Source organism: Theropithecus gelada, chromosome 7b (genome assembly GCF_003255815.1).
Source record: "Theropithecus gelada isolate Dixy chromosome 7b, Tgel_1.0, whole genome shotgun sequence".
Taxonomy (NCBI): domain Eukaryota; kingdom Metazoa; phylum Chordata; class Mammalia; order Primates; family Cercopithecidae; genus Theropithecus; species Theropithecus gelada.
This window is the reverse complement of record NC_037675.1, coordinates 26,163,698-26,189,350: the sequence shown is the minus strand read 5'-3', so window position 1 is coordinate 26,189,350 and position 25,653 is coordinate 26,163,698. Positions and strand designations below refer to the sequence as shown.

Sequence of the window (25,653 nt, the reverse complement as noted above, 5' to 3'; positions counted from 1 at the left end):
GTGACTTAGGTAACCAAGCTCATGAAAGGGGAGGAGACATCAGGCAGAGGAAAGGAGCGTGCAAATGCCATGCTCATATCCTCAGTGTAACTGCAATGTCATGAGACAATGTCATGAGTGCAGATCCACTCCCTGTGCTTTCAGATTTCACCTCGCAGGGTGAACCTCTAAGAAACCATGGAAACTCTCATGGTACGTAACAGAAGACTGATGTTTGGCATCAACCAGACTGGAATTCAAATCAAGATTTCTGTCACTGACAGTGTAATTTTAAGTGTGTTTCTGAGTTTCATCATTTTAAGAGAGAAATAACAATATCTATCTTGTAGAGTAGCCATTGAGAGTAATAGAATAATGAATGAAAAGTATTTAGCATCGTTCCTGGCACATGGTAGGCACTTAGCAAATCATAGTTTCTAATAATAGTACAAATGGAAATGGGTTGCATTTGCAACCTTGCTAATAGACACCAGATATACAGTTGGTTGGTCATTCTTTCCTTTGGATTGTATCTTGTTAATATGAATTGAAAATGTTTGTGTTTAAAATTATTCAGTGTGGATTAACTCCTCTATGTAATTGATAGTAATTTGATTCCATTGATGATAATTGTAGTGGATTTTAATGACCAGTTGGCAGGAGTTTTTAGAGCATCCTTCTTGGGAAGTAAAATGTGTCACAGGAATTCATTAGTAACCAAACAAGATACATTAAGACCATAGAATGACTAATGAATAGTCATGATATCCATTGGGATTTTGTATCAATTTCAAAATTGACACCAGAGAGATGGTAAAAATTCCCCTACGGCTATTAGCCTCGACAGAAATTGGATTTGTGTTAGCATAGCCACTCATTCACACCAAATACCCAATCTGTCTATGAGGTGAGATGCTCAATTTTACATTCACCAAATTTAAACAAGAAATTAAGTGATGCTCAGGCTCATCTGGATGCCGGCACAAGACAGTCAGAAAGAGAAGCTATAATTCAGCTGTCTGCTGAATTCTGTTGTCCTTGATGACAATGTCTAAAGCAATAGTTGACCCAAACTTTGAAATTTATAGATTCATGATAATGAAACCAAAGCTAGGTAGTATTGTATATTGAAATCATAAACTGGTGCATGTGTACATGCTCACTGGGGCGAAGTTCTCCAAGAGATAAGCATAGTGCCTTCAAAGGGAAAATAAGCACAGATGGTTTTAAGGAAATTAACTGCCAGACCCTCAGCTTCCATGTATTTTTTTTTTTTTTTTTTAGAGAATATTCAAGAAAAAGGCTTGAAGACCTAGAGTAAGTTGAAAACCTCACTGAGCTCTAATTTAGCAGACGTGGCTTCTAGGCCAGCTCTCCTATTACCTGGGGTGTGACCTTGAGCAAATCCTTCATTTGCCCCTCTGACCACAGTTTTCTGTGGAGGAACTTGTTGACCCCTAAGTTGCTTTCCAATCTAAAACAATGGGGATGTGGGTTTATTTTACAGAAGGAAATCATGCTACACTCCCAGAGAACTTCATGACAATAGGTTTCAGATAAAATTTGAATTTGTTTGAGGTAAAACTTCTCTAAGAACCAATTTGGGCTGGACACATCCTAAATGTTCCACACATATCTTCTTAAGTCAAAGAGTACAATAAATTCACTTTTTCTTACTGTAACAGATAGTAAGCCTCATACCTCATTCCTTACTCCTAGAGGTTCAAACAACTTAACATCTTATTGTCTTAACACAAAACCATTTAATTTTCCATCCTGTTTTAATAAATTAGTCTTGGTGAACTTTTTCTTCTTGGCAAGCACTCTCTGTATTTTCCACCCTTTTTATTTCTTATTTTAAAAAACTTTGTTACTTTCATGTACCAGCCACGTAATACATGTGATGTATGGTCCTGTACTCTGCTTGGTACCAAGTATACAAATGGGGATGAGGCACAGTGAAGGAAATTTTTAAAATTAACTGTCTAACTGGCTAAAAAGACACTTAAACTGATAATTACAATATAATGCATTAAATGTAGTAACAGAAACATGAACAAAGTTCCAAGGAAATGAGGAAGCACAAACTTCTTTTTAAATTTTGATGAAGTTTATCTATTCTTTTGTTTCTTTTACTTTAGGTATCATATCTAAGAAACTATTGCTTAGCCTAAGGTCATGAAGATTTACACCTATGCTTTCTTCTAAGAGGTTACAGTTTAGCTCATCTGTTCAGGTCTTTGATCTATTTTGAGTTAAAGTTGTATATGATGTAATGTAGGAGTCCAACTTCACTCTTTTGCATGTGGATATGCAGTTAGTTGTCCCAGTACCATTTGTTGAAAAGACAATTTTTTTCCCATTAAATTGTCTTAACACTCTTATAGCTGCCTCTTTGATATATTGTCCTGACTTAACTTCCATTGTGCCAAATTCACTTTGCTTTTTCAGTTTCCTTAGCAGGTTCCTTTACTTTCACCTTACTCTAAATGTTAAGATTCTTAAAGATAGGATTTGCAAACCCCTTCCCTTCTCTCTTTCGTGATGCTCCCTACAGATGATCCATTCCCATTCTCTCTCTATGCTAATGACTTCGAAATTTTATCTCCATCTCCAGACTTCTCTGCAGAGCTTCTTACAGGAATATCTATTTGACTTATTGACTCCACTTGCATGTCTCATAAACAACTTAAGCATACATAACTTTATCCAAAATGAAATACTTGATTCTCCTGTCTGTTCACCCTCCAAGAAAATTTGTTTTTCTGACAGCTTTTTTTATCTTGTAAATTGCACCACTATTATCTACCCAGTTGCTCACACCAGAAGCCTGGGATTCACTCAGTATTTTTCCTTTTCCTTCACCTCTCATATTCAGCCCATTAATATGTATCTCAAATCTTTCTATACATCTCATCTCCACTGACATCATCCTAGTACAGGCCACCTTTATCTCTTACCTGAATTACTGCAATGGCTTCTTAACTGTTCTGTTTCTTTTCTTTCTCCTATTCCCAAACTACCACCAGCGTCATAATTTCAAAATGATCTTGGTCCAGATTATCCCTATTTTAAAACACTCCAATGGCTTCTGCTTGCACTTAAGAGCTCTCATTACTGTGGTCTATAAGCCCCTATCTAATCTGTCTCTTGCTTAGCTCTCCAGTCTCTTCTCAAGCCACTTTCCCCCTTCTATGGCCACACCGGTGGTCTTTCACTTTCTAGAACACATAAAGGGGTTTTCCCCCTTCAAGCCTTTGCACATGTACTTTTCCCCAGCTTATCTCCTCGCACACAGCTTACGTCTTCAGACGCAGCTTTCAGACTGATTCTAAGTCAGTCCCTCTTCCCTTGAATAAACTATCACAGCACGGTGTTTGTTAACAGCCTGGAAAATTATTGTGTTTCAGCAATTGAATTTTTTATTATAACAAATTTTTATACATACACACCCCTACACGTATTTTTTTAACCATACACATCCTGCCTTCTGTTTCTAGACCATAAGCCCCTTGCCGGGCGTGGGGTGGGGACAGTGTGTGTGGAGAGTATGTCTATTTTGCCTACAACTGTGTTCCCAGCCTACTGCTGTGCCTATTGCAAATAATAGGTAACCAAAATAAATAAATAAATAAGTAGTTCAATGAATAAACAAACCTGCAGGGAAATGTAAAAGGCGGAATGATATCTGATGAGTATGAATTACCAGGTGATTATGGAAGGAAAGTACATCAGTGGTTGAGTAACCAGTGTCTGCAAAGTCTCAGAGGCAAGAAAAGAGACGTGTCTGTTAAGATGCTGATTATATTCCTCGGAGACTGATGAGATTATATGCATGGAAAGGAAACACTTTTATTTGCACTTTGTTTCATGCTCAGTTTATTAAATATTTCTACTAAATAATTTGAAAAGCCAAATTTTCTTAAACTTTTATAAACATTGTTTATGAAACTTAGTTCATGAAGTTAAACAATTTAAACTGCAATCACAGTTTAATAGGACTGGTTATTTTGACTAGCTACTTTAAACAGACAAGGCATATGCAAAAATAATAATTACAGTACTTAAAGGAATATCATGTTTAAACCTGTAATGAACTAGCAACGCCATGGGTTTAATTTCTGTCTTCATTATTTATTTTCTTCTCCAATCAAAGTGCTTATTTCCATATTTCCTGAGTGTAGAGGATTGAGTTGGTAATCAGTTGATTTTTAGTGGGGGCACACTGCCTGGTTTATTCTTCTAAGGTGATTCAAACTTGAGTCCCTGAATATCTCACTGGGTCTTCATGTGAACCTCATGTTTCACCTCGGTAGCACCGTTTAAGCCGTATTGTTCACATCCCCCCAGTGATTTCAACTTGATGGGCTTTCTCCCAAAATGGTGCATCTTTTATGTTGCTTGGCCAGCATTACATAATCCTCTATGTCATTCTTGTGCGTCGCTCTGGTATAGTAGCATTACTGTGAACATACAGATGCCTTATTAATATCTTATTATAATTTGTCACGTTGTCTAGAAGTTTCTTCCCCTGGAAGATGCAATCGGATCTGAACAGATAGCCGAATTTCTAAAGAGGAGAACGCATTCACTACTTTGGAATGCATCATTGTCATTCTTTCTACCTAGTGGATATGTTTGACCATTAATGCTCATTAGTGCTTTCTGTAACTTTCTACTCTTTCTGAAATTATTTGGCTTACTCATAGTTTTCTGTATTTGCCCATTGCTACTCACACCGATAGAGACAAATACATACATGTATGTAGATAAATACTTAAAATACCCAGATATTTAATACTTTTTACTAATTAAAATCAATAAAGCATCCAATTATAATCAATTTTATTTTGTATTTCAACTTCATTTTTGTACATTTTATGTTAACTCTCTTAATGAGAGTTAATGTATGTTAATGTATCATTAAGAAATTATGGCTTCCACAAAGTCATATACAATTACTGTAATTATCTTTATTGTGATAACTTTTATTACTATTGATGTTCTAAATATCACATCAGTGATCTTGCCCAGTGATCTCCTTTAAACTGGTTTCTTTTTCATTTTAGCACTGTCCCTATCATCTTTAGAGGTATCCTTGCTGCCTGGCAATAATGAGGTATTTTAGGCCTATTTGAGTTTTCCTTGCCCAAAGTTTTGGAATCTGCTGCTTCCCAAAGAAGTTTGCTTTCTTCTAGCAGAAAATGTTGCTAGACACCTAAATCTGAGTGTGAGGCTTGCATTTCAATACTGATGCTGAAAACAAACAAAAAAAAATGTGCTACTGCTGATGTTGGAAAACCCTTAGGGACAAAGCTGGATGCAGTGTTCTTTGTTAAGCTTTTTGTTCACATGGATTTGTTTTCAAATTCATTTATTATATGTTCTACATAGTAAGAAACTGATAAAACTTTAAGGATTTTCTATAATCTGTCAAGAAACATTGAGGCAGTAGATAATTGTTGGGGGTCCTGCAGAGGTGGCAAGCGAATAGCCTGGAACTAGATTAGGAAAGGCCTTCTTGGTTGTGTTGTATTATGGGTGAGCAGCAAAGCATGGAAATGAGAAAGTGGCATGATCAGGTTACCAGTATAGAAAGAGGATCAGGTATTAGAGGACTTAGAGACTAGTGGCAGGAACACCATCCAGGCTGCTGTCTTTGTCCAGTAGGACTGAAATAGAACCTAATTCTAGCCCCATAGGGGCTAGAAATAATGTGGAGGGCTAAGTGAAGAGCCCTTGCTGAGAGAGAATGTCCTGGATTCCATGAGCATTTTGATGTGGGATATGATGGAGAGGTTAAGAGTCAGGTCAATTGAGAGTAGAAGACTAGGTGAACAGAGGAGCCATTAACTGACACAATGAATTTAGGAGGAGCAGGTCAGAAGAAGGGCGGGAAGGAAAAGATTGGGCTAATATGAAGGTTTTTAATTTGTGAAGCAGACAAATATAGACAGTGTCTGGCACATATTTGTTCTATAATAAGTGAGCTGAATGAATCAGTTATTACTAATGATATGGAGTACATTGAGCTCACACTACGTTATTAGCCCTATGCTAAATATGTATTTCATTTACTTCTCACACTAGTTCATATGAAAAATAAATACTGGCTTTTTGTTTGTTTGTTTGTTTGTTTGTTTATGACAAGGTCTGGCTCTATTGTCCAGGCTGGAGTGCAGCGACTCCATCTTAGCTCACAGAAACCTCTGCCTCCCAGGCTCAAGCCATCTTCCCACCTCAGCCTCTGCAGTAACTGGGATTATAGGCATGCACCACCAAGCCCAGCTAGTTTTTCTATTTCTTATAGAGATGGGGTTTCCCCATGTTGTCCAGGCTGATCTCAAAACTCCTGAGCTAAAGTGATTCACCCACCTGGGCCTCCCAAAGTGCTGAGATTACAGGCATGAGTCACCACACCTGGCCAAAAATAGGTACTGTTTTTTATTGACATTAAACCAATGAAAAAGCATAGGCTCACAGAGATTAAGTAACTTATCTGAGGCCACATTGTTGATATTTGGCAAAGTCAGGCTCAAGCCTAGACCTTTCTGACTTTGTATCTCTAATCAGGAAGGTAGTAATTAAGGAAGAATCAAAGTGATAGGGGTTGGGGGGTGGATCAAGAAATAATGTGTTTTAGAAGCCAACAGAAAGAACAGCCTTCAGAAGTAGTCAAATTGTGGTCCCATGGCCAACTGGAGGAAACTTAAAATAGGCAATGGACTTGATAGGTCATTGGTGAGTTTGAGAGAACAGTGTTGTTAGCGTGGGGTAGGGTAGTCCACTGGAAGTTCAAAACAATTGTGACATATGAGAGTAACAATAGGGGAGACTCCTCCTTCACGAATGTTCATGGTGATGAGAGTAGGGAAAGAAAGATGAGCTAAGTAGAGAGCTTAACAGAAAGACTCTCCAGTGCCAGATAACAAGTTTTTCTCATTAGTAATGGCTAAGGTTCATTGTCTATAGGCCAAACACTGTTCTAAATGCCCCATTTGCACTTCACCTCATTCCTCACAGCAACCTCATGAGATAGATACTAGACCAATCCCTAGGACAGGTGAGGAAACGGAAGCACAAAAGGGTAAGTAATTTGTTCGTGGTAACACAGCTGGTAAGTAGCAAGTATGTTGAACAGAATTTGCTTTTTAACCAGTAGCATTGTGTAGAGAGTTTTCAATTTGTGTATATAAGGACTTGAAATTACAGTTATTAGAGTAAAAGTCCCTAGCTTCCAACTGTAATAAAAATAGAGACCTGTACATCATAGCTGGTTTGTCAGCGAACATAACCCAAGACAGAACAAAATCCATTTTACCAAATTTAGAGCCATGTTAGGTTTTTAACCTCAGAACAAGTGTTGCCTGTTTTTTGAGAGTCTGATAATCTCTGAACAAAACAGACACAGAAGAAGTATTATTGAATTCATTCTCCTGATACCCTATAACTATTCATAACAACCAAGGTTAAGTAAATCCTAAAGATACCCGTGAGTGTTTATGCATATCCTGAATTTAATTGTTTAAAGATACCTGAATAAAATTCTAAATGTTTGACGTTTGTCAATGAGAATAGTGAAACAGTGAATTGAGAGGAGTGTATGAGCTCATAGTTGTCTATACGACAGGGAGGAGGCTTTGGGCTTTTTTCTGAGGCTTTAGTTAGCCTCTGGGGCAGACATGCTTGTGACTTGAGAATAGGCTGGGGTTCCACTGCATTACCTTCACAATGCTAAAAGAAGACCTGATAGAATGGTCCATTCTTCACTTGGTAACAACAGCAATCGATAATTCCAAGGTGTCCTTCAAGTAGACTTTTGCGTTTATGGGCTTACAAAGTATTCCTGAGCACCGAGTCCATTTTTCTTTGTCATCCAGCTCCAGGCAGCAAACAAGTAAGTTTCTTGGTCCTTGAAATTGGCCAACTTGAGACAAAAGATAATTCTGAAACCGCCATTGAGCATGCTATCTGTTCTGTATCCTCTATAAAGCAAGCCTTTTTAATGTAATTACATGACCTATTACTAAATTGATGAGGACAGCCTGAATTTATTTTTCCTCCTTTAACTTAGGAGTCAATGTAGTCTATTGTAGCATTTCTGAGCGCAAATTCTGCAGAATTTCACCCTACTAAGATACTCGGCAAAAAAAACCCTATGAGTAAATATGTTTTGGAAGCTCTGCATACCATACTTCTCCTGCTCTCACCCCTACCTCCTTTTCATTCAGTTTACATTAACACATTAAAGATTTTCCAAAGTTCTGCAATAAAGGAATGTGGCTAGATCTCTTTTCACGAAGTCATTTTGTCATAGAACTGAGCTTTTCTTGGAGCACTGTAACTCACAGAACCATTTTGGCAAATGCTGACATAGATGTTAGGAGCTTTGGAGTCAATTTGTGGCTAATCTTGGGTAAGCTACTTCACCTCCCTGTGCATATGTTTCCTTAACTATAACATAAGGGTAAGAATATCTCCCTTCGAGGAATGTAACATCTTACCATAGTACCTACCACCTAGTATGGTAGCTGTTCTGTGATTGTGATTGACCGATGTTCACACTGTATCCTGCCCAGCTTGGGTTAACAGCTCCTCCTTTTGGAAAGGCTTGATGTAACCAGAATTTTTAAAAGAATTTTTCTGGTTAGTCATTACCACAAAAGTATGGATGAAATTTAACTTTTTGGAAGAATCTCCATCTTAAAAGAAGATAGTATAGGTTATCCAACATTGAAATACAGTGATATTGTGTCCAGAATTGGTGGGTTCTTGGTCTCACTGACTTCAAGAATGGAGCCACGGACCCTCGCGGTGAGTGTTATAGTTCCTAAAGATGGTGTGTCCAGAGTTTGTTCCTTCACATGTTCAGATGTGTCTGGAGTTTCTTCCTTCTGGTGGGTTCGTGGTCTGGCTGGCTTCAGGAATGAAGCTGCAGACCTTCGCGGTGAGTGTTACAGCTCTTAAGGGCAGCATGTCTGGAGTTGTTCATTCCTCCCGTCTGGAGTTGTTCATCCCTTCCAGTGGGTTTGTGGTCTCGCTGGCTTCAGGAGTGAAGCTGCAGACCTTCGCGGTGAGTGTTACAGCTCATAAAGGCAGTGCGGACCCAAAGAGCGAGCAACAGCAAGATTTATTGCAAAGAGCGAAAGAACAAAACTTCCATAGCATGGAAGGGTACCCGAGGAGGTTGCCATTGCCGGCTGGGGCAGCCTGCTTTTATTCCCTTATCTGACCCCACCCACATCCTGCTGATTGGTTCATTTTACAGAGAGCTGATTGGTCCATTTTACAGATTGGTCCATTTTACAGAGAGCTGATTGGTCCATTTTACAGATTGGTCCATTTTACAGAGAGCTGATTGGTCCATTTTGACAGGGTGCTGATTGGTGTGTTTACAAACCTTTAGCTAGACACAGTGCTGACTGGTGCATTTACAGTCCTTTAGCTAGACCCAGAGTGCTAGACAGAAAAGTTCTGGAAGTCCCCACTAGGTTAGCTAGACATAGAGCACTGATTGGTGCATTTACAAACCTTGAGCTAGACACAGAGTGCTGATTGGTGCATTTACAATCCTTTAGCTGGCCATAAAAGTTCTCCAAGTCCCCACCCAATTCAGGAACCTAGCTGACTTCCCCTAGTGGATCCCACTCCAGCACCCTGGGCAGAGCTGCCTGCCAGTCCCATGCTGCCGCTGCTGCACTCCTCAGCCCTTGGGCGGTTGTCCTAGAGCAGGGGAGGGCACCCGTTGGGGAGGCTCAGACCGCACCAGAGCCCACCAGTGGAGGGGCTTGGGCATGGTGGGCTGTAGGTCCCAAGCCCTGCCCCGCAGGGAGGCAGCTGAGGTGGTGAGAATTCGAGCACCGCAAGGGCGGGCCAGCAGGGCTGGGGAACCCAGCAAACCCTCCGCAGCTGCTGGCCCCGGGTGCTAAGCCCCTCACTGCCTGGGGCCGGGGGCACTTGCAGGCCACTCCAAGTGCAGGGCTGCCAAGCCTGCGCCCACCCTGAACTCAGGCTAGACCGCGAGCACTGCGTGCAGCCCTGGTTCCCACTGGCACCTCTCTCTCCACACCTCCCTGCAAGCAGAGGGAGCCAGCTCCGGCCTCGGCCTGCCCAGAGTGGGGCTCCCACAGTGCAACGGTGGTCTGAAGGGCTCCTCAAGCGTGGCCAGAGTGGACACTGAGGCCACGGAGGCACCAAGAGTGAGCGAAGGCTGCTAGCACATTGTCACCTCTCAATGTGATTTAGTATTGATTAGTCAGTGTAATATAGAAAGAGCTTGGTATTGCCAAAGTTCACAGATAATTAATGGACTTTGTGGATTAAGAACCAACTTCTATCACCGGGTAGGCCTTTGCATTTAATCACTCTGTTCATAGAAGTAAAAGCTAGTATCATCATTATTATTTAAATTATTATTCATCTATAAAATATTTAGTGACAGTCACAGTACTAAACAGAGCCTCCTTTGAAGCATCATGATTATCATGCAACTGAATTACCAAGGATGGGGCGGAAGTAGAGCCACTCATCACAGGAAGCAGAACAGTGTCTAAGTGGCACTGAGTGGCTTTGGGACTGAAAGGAGACCAGGCTCTCAGGGAGCCAGATCTCTATGTAACTTTTCTTTTGCTAATATGTGTTCTAGTGGTAGAAACACTGAGCAATAAAATTGTCACAGAGTGAAAGCAGAAAAAAGAAAAAAACACCGTCTCAGGTGAATCCTACCTTTTTGTATCCTGTGAAATTAATTTGCATGTCACTTATACTGAACAAGACTTAATTGTACCTTAGGTACTACCCATGAAAATAACTTTGCTAAGAAAAATAACTCAGTAGATGTGAATAGAATAGGGCTTACTTCATCTATGCAGAGAATAAATTATTATTGAATACTTTTGGCAGATTATATGAGAGTCACTAATGTTCCTGGCCTGTATACAGATTAAATATAATAGGTCTCCCTGCCAATTTTTGTGTTTGTTAGAACTCTTATCCATTTTATACATACGTATTTTCCCAAAATTCAAATTGGTTTTCCTCTAAGTTTAGATAAGTGGGGTTTATTGGATAGTTATTCTTTAGTGGTTAAATTGATTATGGAATAGAAGTAGTTCAAGCAAAACTATTAAGAAATCGCTGTTTTAAAAGAGTGTTCTTAAATGAGCACATTGACTCAGCACTGAGTATAGATGGGCATATATTTATTATTTATATTTTAGATTATTTTCCTGCTGCCTTATTTTCCAAACAGGATGAATATTTTACATTTCAAATATCTCTATGTGTATTTCGTAGAAGTAGCTGCTGAAAATTCTGTTGAAATTGCCTTTTACTAGCAATAGAATTAAGGATTTTAATTACCAAGATACACCCTGATGTGTAGCGTGATCAAATGAAATTATGTTGATAATTGAACTGTTGGTGTATTTTATGTGCTTCTTAAAAAGTTTCCTCCTTTCTCTTCACTTATCACTTCTCAATATATTTTACTCTTTTCTCTCATTTTTCTATACATTTAAATTTCTTTCCATTGTATTCTCAGTGACTGAACACAATGCTATAGCTTTATCTCCAGTTGCTCTCTCAATGAAGTCTTCTAAATCACTTAACGTAAAAGATGTCAGCGTATATATTTTTTTAAAAGCACACATTAAGTGGAACTGATATGAAGGCAAGTTCAATGAAGCAAGATTCGTCTCTGCTGTACTCTCCAGAGACTAATTCCAAAAGTAGTTAACTTTATTTGCCGTGGTTGACAGCTTCTCAGACTGCTTGAATAAATTTGAGTATTAATATGCTTCCTGTCTATTTAGAAAGAATTACTATGCCGTCTGCCTCAGGAGGCTGCTTTATTTCCAGATTTAATTCAGCACAATATGATGAGTCCCAACTTTTGAGTTAGGCGTCCTATTTACAAAACATGCGTGATTTAATAAATATGTGTTCAACTCCCTCTCTGAGCAACATGCTGTGCTACACATAGCAGGATATACAAAGGTATGTAAGGAGTATCTCCTGAAAGCTTCAAAACACTTAGCCCCAAGATAGTAGAGAAGAGAGTGACATGCAATGGAATTGGGTGCGATGTGCCATTTTTTTCAAAGTTACATAGAAGATGTAGTCTTAAGGGGGGGGTGGAGGGACAAACTTCCATTGAGTACCTGCAGACACTGCATGTACATCTTCATCTCCACAGTAGGCACATGAGGTAAATGGTACAACCCACATTTTACAGATAAGAAAAATTAAATCACTCCCTTAAAGTCATTCTGCCAATTGTGTCAACATAATAGTGCCTGGCACATAGTATGTACTTCATGAATGGTTTTGAATGTTGAATAAATCTTTCAGGGAAGCAATCTTCAACATACACCAAGAGCCTATATGTGCTTTGAACCAGCAATTTTATTTCTAGTTATTATCATAGATGTGGTAAAGATTGTGTGTATATGTGAGGCAGGAGGTTGGTAAAGAGGCAGAGTGTAGAGAGCTGTATAGGAGGTGACCTTTAATTGTGAGGAAGGTGTCCAGATTTCTGGCTGGATTAAGGACCTGGGCAGATATTGGGGTTGTTCACTAAGCAGGGGACCCAAAGGAAAAGTAGGTGTGAAGGGAAAAGATAATGAGATGAGGTTTTGACTTACTGAACTCAAGATGACTTTGGGTCATTCTGTTGGAGTTTTCCATAAGAAAACCTATGGGCCTGGAGCTCAGCAGCATGACCTAGTGAAAGATAAGGATTTGGTTATGGAAGTCAAGAGCTGGATGAGATTGCTCCAGAGAGAGTCTGTAGAGTGCAAAAGAGAAGAGAGTGAGGGGAAGAACCCTGGGATTACAGTTTGAGCAAGAGGATCCCAGATAGAAGAAAATAAGTCAGCAGAAGATCTAGGTCAATAGAAGAGAAATAATAAAGATTTAGGGAATTGTCAACAGAGCGAAATGATGTACTCAGAATTTGTAATCCAGCTGGGAAGTCATTGCATCTACAGGTGAAAAAGTCAAGTAGGAGAAGAGTTGCCCGTGATTGTACTTAATTAAGTAACCAAGAAGGATATAGATATTATTTAGGGAGTTGAGTGGAGGGAGAGATTAGAATTGATCTGAAGCTTAATAAAGGTGATGGGACTTAACTGGGCCTAAAATGTGGGTAGAATTGAAACTGGAAGAGGTTATTTCAACTGAGGAAATGAAATTTTTTCAAATTCATCCTGATGCCTGAAAATAACTGAAGGTGGATTTCCTATTGGCAGTAGTCAGCAATGTCATCTTTCAACAGTGAAGACAGCATCTAGTTCTCTATGAGTTATAATGACTCCTGCTAAACAGTATCATATAAAACTGAGTGTGATGTTACCTGACATCACGTGCAAGATTAATTTCAAATAACAAAGCAGCAAGGCTTATGAGTAGTGGGTTCATTCCAGAAGCACGATGTGAAGATCATGCAGGTCAATTCCAGTGGGAAAAGGCAAGTCTTGCTTATACACCCTCTTGATTTTATAGTAGCTAATTCTAAAATCCTTTTGATTTAAGGCAGCTATTCCTAGTGGTGAAGTTGCAGCTTCCCTGCCGTATCGTTTCCCAGTCCCCTGGTGGCTAAGCTGTGAATAAATGGAAGGAGACAGAAAAAGGAGATTTTCTTGTGCCCTCTCCCAACTCCTCTGCACCCTTCTCCATCTTCCTGTTCCACCCCATTGGCCTCTTCCTTTTTTGAGAAAACTTGACTTTCGATGTGGCATGGGTAATAACTCTTAATTTACCAAGAGGAGTACCTTGAGGACAGAAACGGTCAGGCGTTACCTTGGGAAATAACCTGTCAAAACCTATCTGTATACCAGTCTGCCCACAATTCTGTCTTAGTGATTGCTTCTCTGGACCAACACCGTATCTGCAAAGAACAAGGTAGAGAATAAGGAAAAGTCACTGGAAAACCAGGCTCAAGTTCTGTCCCTGTCACTTCCCTAGTGATACAGTCTCATGCAAGCCTCTTAACCTCTGCTAGTCTCAATCCTGTCAGTAGAATTGTGACAATCAAGTGAGATAATATTTGTGAAGGTGCTGTATGATTGCAAAGTGCTATTCAAGTGTTGAGCATATGGATAGGTTATTATCATAGTTATGAGTATGATATGAAAGCAAAGGGGACCAAGATTTCTCCTCCTAAATCTGTTCTGAAGACCGAGACCTTTCATTCCAACCTTGCATTCAACCAGATTTACCTAGAACCCGCACTTCCTCTGCTCCCTGTTTATCTGTGCTGATTTATCTTGGTTCATGTAGTGCTTGATGCAACTGAGTAACACTGAGTTAACCCCATTCTCCTCCCCTTAGTGCATAATTGAATCCCTTGAAATCCATCATTAAAGAAGAAAAATAGAAAAACATTTACTAAGTGCTTCCTCCAGTCAAGGCACTTTCTTTGCCTGAGATCCTTTTCCACAAACCACAGACAGTGCCCAAAGAGGAGAAATTAAGAAACCTTTGCCGCTGAGACCAGTGGAAATTGCATTTCTATTAAAAGCTGTCTGTGGCTGGATGTATCCATCCCAGGTGCAAAGTTAAATGATGTAATAAACTTATTCAAAGGCATAAAGGCATTATATAAAATGCCATTAAATATCTCACACTCTAATGTTAACAAAATACAGCTATAAATTTCCTTTGGTTGTCATTTTGCAAGTTGCTATTTCTCAGTGATTTATGCATCGGCAAGTTCTTCACTATTGAATTTTGCTGCCCAATCCTGGCAAATGGGATGTCAGGAATGTGTGACCCTTTGAGATGCAATGGCTTTCAACTTTCTTGGTATCACCACTCCTGAGTTTGGAAGTGCCAAGTTTCTTCTAGGGCTGGTTTCTATCACTGTTTTGTACCTGCTGGTTAAGTATGGTCCTGAGGCTCCGTGTTTCACATACTAGAGATCAGAGGTAAGGAGTCCCAAGCATCCGAGCCATGGTACAGAATTCAAGGTTGGGAGCAGACACATCTACTCTGCACTTTGAGACTGGATCATAGCTCATACATGAAGCTGTACATTTTGGGGTGTTCTTTACTTGCTGGATGAAAGGGTAAAATGAAGAAGAAGAGTTAGAAGGAATATATAGAGCATTCTGTCTAGAAAAGTTCTGTGGTCCCAGTTTTCCTATGGTTATTCACCAAAACCACAGGTCAAAAGGAAATAACATAAGATCCAGATATGTCTCACTGAACTTGCCTAATTCCGTGAACTTGTCAATGTTTTCATTTATCTTTGCAAGCCAAGTTGTAAATCCAGACAGGCCCCATCCTTTTGAGCCTCATCAGATACTGGCAGAATGGAAATAACTGGCGTGTTAGTGATGGGATTATAAAGAAGCATTTAGGATTTTCCTAGGTCCTGTAGTCAATGGCTGTTCTTGCTGCAAGTGCGTCAGTCAAACCCAATCAAAAGAAATGTCGTCGGCCTGTTTCCTAGACACTAGAGGAGCAGGCTTTCTGCAGTGTGGCCTGCCTTCCTCTTACAGGGCACTCACCCTGCAGGAGTCTGGTCACTGTGGGTCAGCCGAGCCAGCTTCTGATGCTCCTGCTCTCCTCCTTTCAGGAAACAGCATCCTCCATTCAGCTGCCGACAGCGTGACCAGCGCAGTGCAGAAGGCAAGCCAGGCCTTGAATGAGCGCGGAGAGAGATTAGGCCGAGCAGAGGAGAAGACAGAAGACCTGAAGAACAGTGCCCAGCAGTTTGCAGAAACTGCGCACAAGGTGGGCCAAGAGAGGGGCGGGCTTCTCAGCTCTGGGGTGTTGGGGAGCTACAGTGCCAAGAAACTTTATTTCAGTATTTTCCTGTCATGAGATACAAAATTAAGCTTTTTATTTCCCCTTTATGTAATTCCCATCTGCTACTTACTAAACACCTGAGTCGTGGAAAATTTCTTCTTGTACCTGGTTTCTTTGGCTCTTTTCTGATGTCCTCATCCGTTTCTCTGACATTCTGATCTTGGATCTTTAGGAACTATGGACCATCTTTAGTTCCTGCTCAGAAGTTTAGGGCTCAGTTATCGAGGCACAGAATAGTGGGTGGGGGAGAAGAGATCGGGTCTTCGAATATCCCTGCCCCACTTAGCCAACACATGGAGGACGTGAGGCTGCTCGTGCTTGCTTTTCCATCCTGTCCCTTTCTTATCCTGAGTCTGCCATTGTGTCCTTATCTCTTCACCAGACACAAAGCAAGCCCTAGTCCCAGGGAACTATGCACCTCGGGGCTAGTTTTCCCTCTGAGAGGGGTGGGTTGTTATTTCAGGGCCTCAATTCTGGGGCTCTGAGCTTGACCGGACCAGCGCTGAGCTGCCAGCAATACTCCCTGCAGCCCCTGCATCCAGAGAAGGGCATTTCCTGCTTGACTGAGTGCGCACTCTGCACATTCTCATACTGGCTGAGAACTGCGCCTTTTAGAAGGGAAAGGGGCAGTTTTTATTGGCAGCCAGCTATCTAAGGCAGTCATAAACCAAAGGAAAGAGAGGCCCTGTTGGTCAGGTGATAAAGAGGATTTATTACTGTTCTTGTGTTTCAGATCAAAGGGCAGTTTTTTTCTGGTTAGTGGTTTGAATTTAGGCTCCCAGAAACAACATCTGCTGATGACTTGTGTTGGCATGTCAGACTTACGATCTGGCCCTTAAAATACACTTTTCATGTGACCTTTTGGGAAAAAAAAATAACTGGCTTTAACAGAAACCCCACTTCTGCTGAGGAAACAAAGATGGATAACCTAAAAAGCAATGAGAAAAATATCCCCAGCTGAGTTGCGGTGACCTCTTCTGGAGGCTCACGCTCAGGTCCAGCTGGGGATCCAGCTCTGAGTGGATGACTCCTGCTTTCTCTTCCTGCATCCCCTTTGTGCAACCCTGTCTTGTCATCTTATTCATTCTCTGTCGTGACAGGGTCTTAATGCACTGTTGTCTGTGGGGCCCATTTCGAGTTCCTTCAAGGAGAATTGGCCAGATCTGCCTGAAAATGCAGACAGCCCTGCTGGAGGCCAGAGCCTCAGATTGCTGCTGTTGGTGCAGATGCAGAGAGAGTGAACTTGGATTTAAGGTCTCCCTAGTTCCTTCCTCCTTTCTCCAGTCTCTGTGACACAGAGATAATGATGACATGGAAATGCTGGCATTATAGCGTCAGCTTCTTTAACAACAACAGCAGCTTCCGTGATTTCAATGGGAGAACGGATAGTGGAAATCTGGGGAAACATTTAAGTTATTGAGTTGGGTAGAGAAGGCTAAAGGGAATAACTTTGTAACAGTCTTCAGTTCTAGGAAGGGTGATAGTACAGGCATTTATCTTTCATGTCTTCCTACACAGAATAGAGCAATCAATAGTGCGCTGATAAAATTCTGCTAAAACAAGAATTTAGGTTAATGATTAAACCATGAACCAGGTTACCAAGGAAGATTGTGAAATTGCTCTTACTAAGGTGGAGTAGACAATACCTGGATGTCATCCACGTAGGCGTCCCTCCCAGAGGGGGCTGTACAAACACTGGATTGGATCACCTAACCAGATGGCCTGAATTCTTGACCCTGGTAGCCCTGTTTCCCTGATACTGTGGCCAAGTTTGCTAGGTAGTTGGGAAAGCAATATGGAATAGTAGTTAACATCTTGTGTTTGAGTATAGCTCTATCATTTACCATCTTGGTGACCTTGGGCAAATGCTTCATTTCTCTAAGCCTCAGTTTTCTCATCAGTAAAATAGAGCACCATTCTTTATGAGAATGGTAAGTACCTCCTAGAGTATTCAGAGAATTGAATGAGTTCAAAGCTATTAGCACAGTATGTAGTGCATATAAATCTAAATTACTATTATTTGTAATCATTTTCATATATATTTTATATATATATCTTTTTTTTTTTTTTTTTTACTCACCCTGCCCTATTCAGTCACATAATGAGCATGGTTGAGGGATTGGAGAATTGATACTGGTGGTTGAGGATCCTCAACACAGGGACAGGGAAGGAATGGAGGAGAAGATTTTGTACCTCCCAAACCCAAAGGGAAAGGGGTGTGGGAGGGCCTCCTGCTAAATGTTGATACTATCTAAACACAGATCAGCCCTTGAAACAGGACCTATCAGGATAGAAACTAATGCAGCCACCAAAGGCAAAGGGGTCTCTGGCTTGACCAGTGGGAAAATGTATTTCTAGCAGTTACCTGCTTTCACTCGGGAGAGGTGAGGCATGGACAGCTTGTGTTTATTTTGGTTTCCCCTCCCTTAGGTAATCTCAGGGGGAAGAGGAGGGGTTACTAGTGTCTGTTAATGTGTATAAGAGTTGGAGAGTGTCATGGCCAGACTTGCAGTTGTCTGAAACTGGGATATGTGCCTATGAATCACTGGCACTAGCAGTATTCCTAACAAGCAGACTGACCTCTCTAGATAAGGTGTGGTTATTTTCCCAGGGCCTAGGACTCTTGATTTGGACCTGCTAGCATAGGCTGACCATGAAGATGTCATTTTACTGGACAAGGCACAGCCAGGCCTGCTGGTGAGGGGAGAGTTCAGAGATGGAACCCAGGCATTCTACCCACTAGACAAGCATGGCTCTGTTGACTCAGAAGGAGTAAGTTGTGCTTACAAGTGGGGGCCAGAACACATGGCAGAGTCCTGAGCAGAAAATGGCAATGCCAGGTGGCAGCTCCTAGAGCTCCCAGTTGAATAAGGGCACCCAACCCCAGCTGGAGAGTTTGGCACACCTTTGTAGAGTCCAGTAGAAAAGGGTCTTTGGCCTTCTAACTTGTTCCAGGACTCCTGCAATGACCCAGGTGCAAGAGTGAGCGAATCACTTTTGTACAACCCTGACTTCAAAATATGCAGGTGTTCGTCATCTACAGTGCAGATAGAAAATGATCCTTTCCCCTCCGCCTCCCCAGACTGACTCCCCTACCTCCACTCTAGTGAGCCTGGTTTGAGGAAGTGTGGTTCTTTCTTGAGCTCCTGACTTCATGCAAGGTTAACCTTAGGAAAGTGACCACAATCACAGAATCAGATCTGCTCACTTTCCCTTGCCAAAAAGCACAATGTTGCAGCAGGTGCAGTGCTTTGACGGCCCCACCATAGGCTGTGAGTCAGTAGACAAGAGCATTACCCACACTCAGACATCCTCAGATGACATTTCTTGCAGAAAAAAACATTGACCCACCCTGTTTTACACTAGCCTACATGTGTGGAGGAAGAAAGGGTGTGTGGCGTATCTCTCACTGGGAGGGAATGGCTGCCTCTACCCTTACTACCTAAGGAGCTCAGGTCTGGGTCTTAGGAGCACAGGTCTTATAATACATAGTATTATACTATTATATTATTATAATATAATACTATTATATCATAATAGTATTATAAAAATAAAATACATGATTTTATTATTTATTATTATTGATATACTGATATACAGATATACTGATACTATATCTCCCTGGTATCAGTCACAATTTTATTATTATCATTTTTTAGGTTGAGTAGGTTACATGCGTAGCGTTGAAAGAGAACTCTTTCCATGAGATATTAAGAACACAAAACATATCAAAAGGAAATTTTAAATTTTAACAACTCTGACACCTAAATTTATCCATTGGCATTTAGAGTTGGAGACTTTTTTATAGACATAAGAGGAGGCTGAGGTGTGGAGCAGCTGTGACTTTAGAGCTCAAGGTCATACAGCAGATTTGTAGCAGCAGGTATCCTGACCTCATTTCAGGCAGTGCTCTTTCTGCTCTACCTCCCTGCCTTCCATATTCTAACACTCCTAATTCCTAGGGAATTTTTAAACAAAAACTAAAATGATACTACTTTCTTAGTACATTCAGGCTGCTATAACAAAATACCATCAACTGGGTGATTTATATACAACAGAAATTTATTTCTTACAATTCTGGAGGCTGGGAAGTCAAAGATCAAGGAACTGGCAAATCCTGTGTCTGGTGAGGGCCTGTTGTTTGGTTCATACATGGCACCTTCTCATCATGTCCTCACATGGTGGAAGCGGTGAGGGGTCTCGCTTCAGCCACTTTGTAAGGACAGTAATCTCATTCATGAGTGCTCTGCCCTCGTGACCTAACTGCCTCTCAAAGGTTCCACCTTCTAATAGTATCACCTTGGGGGTTAGGTTTCAACATAAGAATTTTGGGGAAACACAAACATTTGGACCATGGCAATACTCAAATAGCAAAATGTCCAGTAACTGTATTTCTGCAAATCTCAGCTGGTCGTGGGCCAGGGGCTCCCCTTAGCTCCATTCCAGATGCACTGTCCTGGTTACCAGGGTCTGGTTTGAACAGCAGCACAATCACAGTACTGAAGATTAATGGCTGTGGGTAAATTGTCACAAGCCCATTAGTTGAAAGTTAACAGCTCATTGAATACCAGGACAGCAGCACTGATCAAATATTTATGGTCAGTATTTATTATGCACAACACTTAACCGCTCTGTGTTGATGTGATGGTCCATGTTGCTGAATAATGTATAAAAACTAGAAGCAGAGCAAGAAATAGAGGCCATGCAGTGATGAGGTTCAGAGTGTGGCCAGGAAGTGGGACAGATCTAAGCTAGAGCCCTGGCTCTGCCATTTGCACCAACCTGGACTATATGTTTCCTGGACTATAAACTCGTCGAGGTCAGGAGTACTTAGCCACCTCTACCCTTCTTGGCAAGAACCCACATCACTCAGCACGACAGCCTGGGCACATTTGGAACTTCCCAAGCCCTGTGTCTGACAGTTGACTGACTGTCGGTTTCAGCATTGCAGAACATCTGTGGAGGTCTTCACCGGCATCACCAGACAGAGGTACCAGGAGCTCTTTCAGCTGAGGTTTCCCAAGCAGAGATTAACTTATCAACATGAGGACTGGTCCAAAGGTCCCCTCTATCACATGCAAACCTGGCTGGGGGCACTGCTTGTGAGTGTTGACCCTGCCTTTGCTGGTGGCTTAGCTGAGATGGCAGCCCCAGGGTTATAACTTACTTGTTGCAGATGTCAAGAAGAGAAAGAGAAGACTCGGGTTGCCTTGGATTTTGCTGGAGAAATGGATTAGTGACATCTTCCAAAATGATGCGGAGCACCACTGGGTGAAATCAGTAGGATCGGCCTTACTAATTCTTAAAAGGCAGAGAGCCTGGTCAGGATGCAGATGACAGGGCTTTCTGCAAAGTTATTGCCTGCAGAGAATCACCTGTTCTTTGCTCAAAGGATTTCTGAGCCACAGAACCCTAACCCCAGTTGTTCCCAGCCCCAACCATGGGAATTAGTCCCTGATATCAAACTCTGGATACATGAGGAGTTACAGTTCAGCCTCTGTTCTGCCTTCTGGTTCACATCACTGTATGGACTCCTTGGGAAAGATCTGGCTAAGAAAAGTAAAGACAAATTTAATTTTATATTCTGCACCTGCATATCATTTCCTTAAATACATTATCGTGGGCTGGCTGGGCTTGGGAAAATATTGACTGATACTGTGGTATTTTATGTTCCCATTTAAAAGACCTAGTATTTTAATAGACTATGTTTTACAAACACCAATGGGAAAGGCATAAATCAAAGTCAGGATTTGGTGTGTTTTGGCCCTCGTCAATAACACAATTAAATTGTGAAGGACTGTGGACTTGGTTGAATGTCCAGGCTGCATATTAAATAGATGGTTGTAGATTGTCTCACTAAAAGCTGTTGATTTTTAATACTTCATGAGATGCCAGTAAATATAATTCAGGGGTGCCGCTTCTCCTGGATAGCTGGGAACCCCAGCTGTTCCTAGGGTAATTCACTCATTCTGCCTGTCCATTGGTTTCTTCATTTGTTCCTTCAGTGTGATGAAAGAACACCACACAGCACTCCCTCCCGCCTGGATGCATACACCGGCAAAGCTGTCATAAGGAAGAGTAACAAATGAAATGTCCCAGGAACTATTTGAAAAAATGTTGCACATTTAAAGGTGCTACTGTAATTAGTAATGGTGATCTGCCACAGAGAGTAGAATTTTGTGCTGCTTCGCATTGTGGAGGTGGAGAGGGAGCAGCACAGTGAAATCTCCCTGCTAAGAAAGTCTTACTTTTCTCATTCCTCTCTCTCCTTAGCTCGCCATGAAGCACAAATGTTGAGAAACTGCCTATCCTGGTGACCCTTCCTAAGAGAAACTGAAGAGTTTGTTCAGCAGTTTTTACAAGAATTCGGGACCTCCGCTTGCTTCTTTTTTTCCAATATTTGGACACTTAGCGTGGTTTTTGTGTTTTCTTTTCAGATGTTAATGTGAAAGAAAGGGTGTTGCATTTTTACACTTCCCTAATGATCTTGCTAATAAATACTACAATAGCATCAGCTTCATTTTGGGTTTTTCCCTCCCCCCACTGTGTGTATGTGTGTATATGTATGTTTTGAATATGTTTTCTTTATTAAAAAATATTTTTTGTAGTTTGAATGTGAAATTTGGACCAAATGATAAACTGCGCTGGGTCTAAACTGGCAACATGTATTTTTTTCTCTGACATGAAGCAGGAAGACATTTTAATGTGGTGACATCAGATATTGTTTTTCCTAGATGAAAATGAAAGTCAAGCAGTGCTTAGTTTCACTCACTGTCCTAGCTACACTTAATTTGAAGATTAAAATTCTACATTGTAGAAAACAATTGGATTTATTGGGGAAAACAGCAGTCTTAGATTTTGCTCCTTGCATAGTACTCTTTTGCATGAACCATCACCTGCATTAAAAAATAAAAAATCAGAATCACAGATAGAAATCTCTTTCCTAAGTTACAGCTTAAATACTCTTGCTACTTATATCCAGGGTGTTTATTTGGAATTATCGTATGAAGGATAAAAATTTGAGAGTAAAGGCCTAAAGAAAAGCCTACCTAAAACCCTCTGTGCATTCACAGATGTTTCTCTTGTCATTGTCATAGTGATGGTCGCTGGTATGGAAAAGCGCTTATATTTTTATCAAAAAATTGATTTGTCCAGATAAAGGTCTGTGTCAATGATAATGTGAACAAGTAGTACATTTAAAATATTTGTCTTGTCTTTTTACAGTCACGCCTATTTTAGAGACACCTTTATAATGTCCTTGGGAAAGGGCCTTTAGTTTCTTGGTATCTGGATTTTGGAGGTTTTGATGTTGTTTTTGCTATCTATTTATTTAATGTAATTTAACATGTGAGTTTCTTGACAAATTGCATTTCATGGCAGTTGCACCTTGCCTGGTCTGGTATAAAACACCACAATCACGAACCTTTACATTGCAGTCAGTTTCAATACAGTTAGTCACACACCTCGTGATTTTCTATTACTCAAGATAATAAGGGGCTTAGAGTCTAGAAGTTTTGTTTCCTAGGGGGTTAAAATGCTAAACATAAAAAAGCTGTGCTTTTTTATGAAACAAGGAGACAAGCTGCACATCTCAGACATATTGTAAGCCTACCACTGCAGCGCATTGATTTTTAAGCTGCCTGAATCTTCAGGACCCCTATCTATTCCATCCTATCCATTTTGCCAATTGAGTTAATGTGTATTGCAGCCTCTTACATAGGAGCATAAGATGATTTTTGGATTGTTAATACTGATTTAAATAGCTTGAGTTCTCCTAACTAAGCATTCCCAGGGAGAGAGAAAGTTTGTCTGTTGGGGGAAAAAATATCAGACGGTGCACATTAAAAAGGAGATGAGATTTGTTGGAGACAAATTTTAGAAGCCTTTTAGATGATCCAACTCAAGAAAACCCTCTATAAAATTTAATAAACTATATAAGTTAACTATAATATTTTATACTTTCTTTTTGGTGTCTTAAAAGTTTAAAGAAGTGAGGAACATGCCATTTGGTGAGTACTGTTGGAAGCTATTTTAATTTCTAGGAAAAGCCCCAAATATCACTCCAAATAGACTTTGCAGACCTCAGTTCAGAATACACACACACACACAGAGAGAGAGAGAGAGAGAGAAAGAGAGAGAGAGAGAGAGAGAGATGTATTTATCTTTCCAAATGGGATTCTGGTTTCACAGAGAGAGAGAGAGTTGGTATAAATAATTGAAAGGATAAATCTAAAACCCCCTGACAATCCGCCAAATTCAAGAACAGAATTAGTTGCCAAATCTCTAACAACAGTGTTTGGGAAGCTGCTTCTAAAGTAGCTGAGGATGAGGTCATAAGCATACTGTGAAACCCAAGATTCTTCTTCCCTGGTAGAATTTTAACAGTTACTCTTGATACATGTAACTATTCCATGAGTTGCCCTCTTTCCTCTCTGCTTATCCTTTTAGACCTAAGTCTCATTGGAAATAGCCTGAATTAGAAGAAAGCCCACCTGAATCTTTATTAGCCCCCTCTAATGATTAGTTTCCAGGCTGTGTTCATACCTTTGACCTCTCAGTGTCAAAAGTCCTACCTAGGCCTCCCCACAACAGAGAGGGCTGTAATAGCAATCCCTGCCCCTCCTTTACCTCCCAGCCTCTTGCAGAGGAGCCCAGTGATAACACATGTGAAGTTCTTTGCTATCCTTTTGTAGAAGGTGCTGCAGTACAAAGTATTAATACAGTCTAACTTAGACAAAATAACTCTCATCATTTGGGACCAGCTTGTTTGGCTGGGCTTGTCAGAAGACATTTCGTTTGTTTGTTTCATTTCTGCACTTCTCTATGAATTTTGGGATACTATATTTCTGTGAAGGACTTATTGTATGGACAACTCATAAAGGAAAAAAACTTTCCAGTATTACCACTTCTTCCTGGAATATAGCTATAGTATTTCTCACTAGTATTATTAGATGCCTGTGTACAGAAAGTATGCAGTTATTCAGGTTAATGTTTCATATTAAAGAATGTATTTGTAAAATGTAACATGATCAGTAGTTACCTTTTTTCAAGCTTTGAAGAAGTTCAGATTACGTGTTAGACCTAAATTACAGTGAAATCTGTTTTAATACTACTTTTGTGGCTAGCAAAGGTTGTGTATCTATTTAAAATTATTTACAGGATGCCCTAAATAAAGGGCATTGAAGATAGGTTTAGCTCTTAATTTTAGAAATTGTGACACTCCTGATGTCTGTCGTACAGTTATTAATTCTTCAGAAGTTCTCTGAGATGTCAAATACAATTTTTGTTTAATTCAGAGATAAGTAACACCTGCTCTATTGATTCACTATTACAGCAAATCCTAATTTTGTCATTAAATATTTTAACTCTGTGATGAAATTTGTTTCTTGCAGTTATTTATGAAATCTATAAAACACTAACAGATAAGTACATGTCACCACATTTTTTATACTAATAGGAAAATCTTATGTGCCTAAGGGGAAACCTCAGAACTAGTATTAGCATGATGATAAAATGTCATTACATATGTTCTAATGGAAAAGCTTGGAATGTAATAAAGACTAAAGAGCTAACCTTAATCTAGACAATGGGCATCTATTCAGCAAGTTTTTTTTTTCCTTCTCCTGGGTGAAGCAATTAAGCTGATTAATAATTACCTTTCTCCCGATATTAGTGATGTGCGCCATTCGAGTTCATATTATAGCATGTGCCCTCATTCAGCGAACTAGTTTCATGCCCTGTTAAATTGGAAAGAAGACTTGCTTGTATTGTGTCAATTTATTTTTATGGGAAAGCAAATGCAACATATTGCATCGCCCCATTTGTTTTCAAGGGAAGTGATTTGGGCGACTACTGCAGCAG

The 25,653-nt window shown here is 40.4% G+C and overlaps 1 protein-coding gene across 5 annotated transcripts in view; it reads left to right on the top strand.

The window, feature by feature from the left end:
• STXBP6 (syntaxin binding protein 6) overlaps positions 1-25,170 on the top strand; it is a 253,094-nt gene extending 227,924 nt beyond the window's left edge. For 4 of the 5 annotated variants that reach the window (XM_025391915.1, XM_025391916.1, XM_025391917.1 and 1 more), the window contains 2 exons: positions 15,560-15,717; positions 22,066-25,170. In XM_025391915.1, coding sequence (XP_025247700.1) covers positions 15,560-15,717; positions 22,066-22,089 — 182 coding nt within the window. In that variant the 3' untranslated portion in view covers positions 22,090-25,170. Of the gene's footprint in view, positions 1-15,559; positions 15,728-22,065 lie in introns of those variants that run through there. The other variant, XM_025391918.1, reaches the window with a different exon arrangement.
• Positions 25,171-25,653: the final 483 nt, after the last annotated feature.